The sequence below is a fragment of the Pteropus vampyrus genome, unplaced genomic scaffold, assembly GCF_000151845.1.
Source record: "Pteropus vampyrus isolate Shadow unplaced genomic scaffold, Pvam_2.0 Scaffold303, whole genome shotgun sequence".
Classification (NCBI taxonomy): Eukaryota; Metazoa; Chordata; class Mammalia; order Chiroptera; family Pteropodidae; genus Pteropus; species Pteropus vampyrus.
This window is the reverse complement of record NW_011889084.1, coordinates 413,600-419,042: the sequence shown is the minus strand read 5'-3', so window position 1 is coordinate 419,042 and position 5,443 is coordinate 413,600. Positions and strand designations below refer to the sequence as shown.

Below are 5,443 nucleotides of genomic sequence, written 5' to 3'. Positions count from 1 at the left end.
TCCTCAAGGATGTTCTTCAACTATCATGGGATCCTCAGCAGGCACTGATATTCCCCAGGGGAGAGAGTGGAGGTGGCCACAAAAGTAACCAGAGCCTTGGAAGGCAGCCCCAGAGGATCAGGGGATGTTGTAGTCAGGGGGAGATGTCAGACAGCCAGGGCTGAGAAATCCAGGAAGCCTTCCCGGATGAGGCAGAACACAGCACATGGGCTCCAGTGGGGCTGACGAGAGGCAAGGGGACCCTCAGCTGCCACTCTGCTAACCATCGGCATTTCTCTCTGGTTTTTACCAAACGGCCCAGAACCTCTAATTAGCTCCTTCAGGAAACAGGAGTTGGGCTTTTTATTTTCTCTCTCTGAATGACCAGCACCCTGTCCTGGCTCTAATGGGTCTTCAGGTCATCTGCCACAGTTCCCCACCCCGTGGGAGCAAATAATAAGCCCCTGTTGTAGGGGGTGCAGAGCATGATCTCGTGCCATTCTCCTTACAGCCCCCCACCCCCCCACCCCGAGGTCCATGCTGCAATGACGCCCAGTTCTCAGTTGAGGAAACTGTGGTTCAGAGAGGGTAGGGGACAAGGCCATGACCACGCAGAGCTGGGATCGGCTCTCGAATCTGTTCCTATGGTCTTAACCCCCCCGGCTTTGCTGCTTTTATTGAGCAAGTGCCACAGGCAGGCAGTGTGGGCTGCACTGGCGTGATGTCATATATGTACCTCCACACCTGCCAAGAGGGCCAGTGTCCCCAGCTTATAGATAGGGATGTAAGCAGTCATGAGTCACATGTCCACACTTTGACAATCCCAGGCCAGGAATGGCCCTGGGGTTCTCGATCCACAGTCTGGCTATTGACCAGGTGACTGGGTTTTTTTGGTCCCTCTGGTCCCTCATGCCACCTCCATGCTAGTTTGGGGGCTGCCGTTCCCTCCCCAATGTTTTATTCCAAGTTTGGGATAAACCCTATACCTTGGTGGCCTTGAGCCCAACTAAGAGTGGCAGCTTCTCTCCAAGATCTGAAGTCTTGAGAGAGAACTACTAGGATAGAAACTTGGATGGAGGAGACACAGCCGTGTGGTGGCTTCTGCAGCTCTGGGCTGAGGTCCTGCCAGAATCAGTCCTCCATTCTCCACAAAGTGCTGAACTAGCTCCTCTGCGCCCCACCAACGGGCCCTGTGCTCCTCTCCAAGAGAAGCCACGCCCGAGAGCAGGATTCATTTCCACAGCCCAGATACCTTGGCGGTGGCCACTGGGAGAACTGTGTTGAGAAGGATTCTGAGGCCACAGCCAGGGGAGAGAGCGTCAACGATCGACTGGCAATGTCTGCCATGTGTGCGGATGGGAAGAATCAGTACAGATTAGGTTTCTTGAGTGAGAGTCTCAGCAGCCCAGACCAAGAGGGATGAGAGGTGTAGTGTGGTCTTGGAACCTCAGAGTTCTCATCTAGAAAACGGGAGTGGTGTGGGGTGGGGGTAGGGTGGACTAAAGGACTTTCCAGCAGCAATGTTCTTGGTTCCGAATCCAGCTTCTGACCTAGAGTGAGGCCCAGGAAGAGAATGGACCCCCCGCCGCCGGGTCTTCATTAGTCGAGGAAAAATAGGAAAAAAACCCCTCTAAAATGAATCCACTTAAAAAAGCAAGCAAATTTCTGGTAAATGCTGGGGTGGAATAGTAGTGTCAGCACTTGATCTCACAAAACAAAGCTAAAACTTATTACATGTATTTTGTCAAACATCGAACAAAATTTAGATTAGGATCACATTTTTAGGACAAAGCAAAGCAGTGAATGTTGGAGGCGGGAGAGCGTTAAAACTTCTGACAGAATTACCCGAGCTGGCGATCCCCGTGCCACTTGCTGGTGGTGGTGATGGTTGGGGCAACATTTTGGCAAAAGCATTCAAGGGCGTCTCAGTTTTCGGAAGCTTCTTATTCTCTGAAGCACTAGTGGCATCACTGAGGTCGGTCCGTGTCCTGTCTCAGGCCAGCTGCTGTGGAGCAGAGGACTCTTCCTTGTCAGGGATCAGGGCATTTTCAGTAGCACTCTTGCTGGCCTCATGAGCGCCTCTCGAGTCACGTGCGGGTTCGTCCTGCAACTGGGGAGTTCAGGAAGCCCCACCCCGAGAGGGAAACTGGCCAGGAGGGACGCTGACCTGGTTGCGGGACATGGAGCTCATGGGGAGAGACCAGCTCAGTTTATAATGTTTCACATCAGGAGTGTCTTGTCTCCATAGCCAGCCTTGAAACTTCGGGTACGCAAATAAGGAATCTCAGGTGGCAAGGACCCCCTCGCCCCAGGCCCACAACTTAGTGGCCCCTGAGTCGTCATAGTCATCCTGGCTTCCGCTCATTCTCCAGCCCTGGAGGTGGTGAGGGTGTGAGGAGCCCCACAGCTTCCTGCCAGCCCCATAACCGAGGCCCCTCTCTTCTCACCTCCAGCCTGGGGTTGTCCAGACCTTGTCTGCTACACCGATTACTTCCAGACTGTCACCTGCTTTCTGGAGACATGGACCCTCCACCCTGGCACGCTCACCCTCACCTGGTAAGTGGCTGGGCCTCACCAGCTCTGGGGGTGCTACTCAGGGTAGCATGGCCTGGGGCAGGGCTGCAGGAGACCACAGACTGAGTCGGACCTACTATGTGCCTGGCAGGTAGTTTAGCAATAAAGATAATAGCTGCCACTTCCTGGGGCCTCGCTCGGCGATTTCGCCCACAGCATTTGGTTTCACCCCAGGAAAGACTGAGCTGGGAATCACTGTGCCCATGGGCCTTGTCTGGAGCGTGAGTTGAGTGGCTGCAGGGCAGCTCTGTCCAGATCCAAAGGCCATGCTCTCTCACCCACACAGGCCTGACTAGGATTTTGAGACCCCGAGATGACTGGTTCCTCACACAATTTTTCTGAGCACTTAGTACAGGCCAGGCAGCCTGTCGTGTGCTTCACATGAACGATCTCCTCCAGTCCTCACAGTCAGAACTCCTGTTTTAGAAATGAGGACACTGGAGTTCACAGAGGTTATGCAACGTGCCAGTGCATAGAGGACCTGGGATTCAAACGCGGGCAGCCTAATTCCAAAACCCATGGTCCACATTGTTAAAGAAAAAAATCACTCCTGACCCTCATTAAAGAACGGTGGGGCAGACTTTATTTAATACCTTGAGGACAAGGATAGGGACTGGCATGGGGTTTCACAGAGATTGGGGACAGAGATTGGGCTCAATTTCGGATACAACAAGGACAAGTGGGAATTCATAGCCAAGGAGCAGGGTGGGGTCAGTGGATGTAAAAAATTGTGTGGGGAACCAGTCATCTCGGGGTCTCATCAGGGGTGAGGGGTCCTCTGGCTAAACCGACCTAACGGGGTTCCTGCTGAGGGTGGTGCAGGGGTGTCAGACATCACCTGAGGGGTCGATAGGGATTGAGGAACCAGATCAGACATCGAGGGTTGGGGGGGGGGTCCTTGCTAAACTGACTTAGCAAGAGTCTTGCTAAAAGTAGACGATGCAGAGACAAACACAGACACCCGAAAGTCAGGGCCTGGCTGAGGAGAGAGCTCAGAGGAGCTGGGGTAGAGTTTAGTCAACGAGAGACTCTTTGTCAACATGCTGCTCAGGATACGGCATAGCTGGCTTTCATTCTGTCATCGTCCATTCATTCACTTATTCAGAACACAGTTATTAAGCTCCTGCCAGATACTTGCAGGCACTGGGGACTCAGCAGAGCCCGAAACTGATGAGGTCCCTGGAGCTGACCCAGTGCAGTGGGAGTGGCTGGGGATGCGGACGATCAACACATAACAGCCAACCAAATGCTTTCTGATACTGAGTGCTAGTATCTGAAGAACAGGAAGCTGGAGCACAGGGCAGAGAGGGAGTGACATGGGGGAGGGCATATTTTAGCCAGGGTGGTCAGGGCAGGCCTCTCTGGATGAGGAGGAGGCAGCCGGTGAGCTGGGGAAAGGGCATTCCAGGCAGAGGACACTGCCCGTGCAAAGGTCTTGAGGCAGAAAGAGCTGGTGAGTTTGAGGAATAGTAAGTTCAGTGTGGCCAGAGCGGAGTGAGCCAGTGTGAGGGCAGCCACGGACAAAGGCGGGAAGAGATGGGCAGGGGCCAGATTATACTGTGCGGGTGATGAGAGAGGGGATTGACGGGGAATTTTTAAATATCCCCCTGGCTGCTGTACAAGTGGATAGATTTCAGGGAGTTTCACCAGACGTCCATTGCAGTGGTCCAGGCTGGAGGCTTGGAGAGCATTTATTCAGGAGAAGTTTCTATTCCAGCAAATATTTAGCAGAGATCTGAGTCCACATATCCATATTGGCCTTGAGGGTGGTCATGTTCAGAGCCTGAATTAGGGAAATAAATAGCTGGTGAACTCCTATATATACCTCAAAACCCATTGTTCCTGCCTAGTGGGAGTTGAAAAGCCAGAGCATTTCCCCTGGCCCCATATCAACAGATTGCCTGGAAGTTCACTCAGAGTAGAGACTGAGGTTCATTTGGCCCTTATCTTGGCCCTCAGCACAGGCACTTATTAGGTAGATAAGTCAGTGGATATTGGATGGAAGGAGGGTGGGAAAGAGACCTGAAATGCTTAGTATCCTTCCTCTGGGACAGTGATCCAACTGGTAGAACTGACGGAGACAGTTTTAGGCTCGGTCCAGGCAAGAATGGCCCAAATTTCCAAATTGAGAGTGGTTGCCCTAAGTGAGGTAGTGAGTTCCTGGTTTCCTGGAGGTGTGCAAGCCGAGACTGGACACAACCCATCAGGGCTGCTTCTGGGGAGGAGATACTTTCCCTGGGAAATGGTCGGTGGGACTAGGGGACCCCCAGCCCCACCTCAAGTCCCTCCGTCCCAAGATTCTGGGCTTCCGTCCTGGCCCTGAGCCCACTGGCCTTCAGCCATGACCGGTTTATCTGTCCTTGAAGGCAAGACCCGTATGGAGAGCTGAAGGATGAGGTCACCTCCTGCAGCCTCTACCGGTCCACCCACAACGCCACGCATGCGAAGTATACGTGCCACATGGATGTGTTCCACTTCATGGCTGACGACATTTTCAGTGTCAACATGACAGACCAGTCTGGCAGCCACTCCCGGGAGTGTGGCAGCTTTGTCCTGGCTGAGAACAGTGAGTATCCCTGGACCCCGGAGCTGAGGGGAACCCAGGTGGGGACTGGACCCCATGCTCCCTGGGCCGGCTCTCCCAGCCACCAAAACTGACCCGTCCATAGATCCAGATGCACTATGGTTTACTAAGGTATGATGAGAGACAGCTAGGCTTGGACCTGAACCAGAGAGAGGCAGCAGATGTGTGAAAGGAGCTGGACCAGAACCAGGACCTTGGGCTTCAGTTCTGGCTCAGCCCCAGCCTATCGGTGACCTTGGACTGTATAGAATGAGAGGCCCTTTTACCCCTGACCTTCTGGGATTCTGTCCCATTATAAGGCAAATG

The 5,443-nt window shown here is 53.4% G+C and overlaps 1 protein-coding gene across 1 annotated transcript in view; it reads left to right on the top strand.

The window, feature by feature from the left end:
* IL21R (interleukin 21 receptor) overlaps positions 1 to 5,443 on the top strand; it is a 35,161-nt gene that overhangs the window by 21,060 nt on the left and 8,658 nt on the right. The window contains exons 3-4 of the mRNA XM_011376725.2: positions 2,433 to 2,535; positions 4,920 to 5,119. Coding sequence (XP_011375027.1) covers positions 2,433 to 2,535; positions 4,920 to 5,119 — 303 coding nt within the window. The remainder of the gene's footprint in view (positions 1 to 2,432; positions 2,536 to 4,919; positions 5,120 to 5,443) is intronic.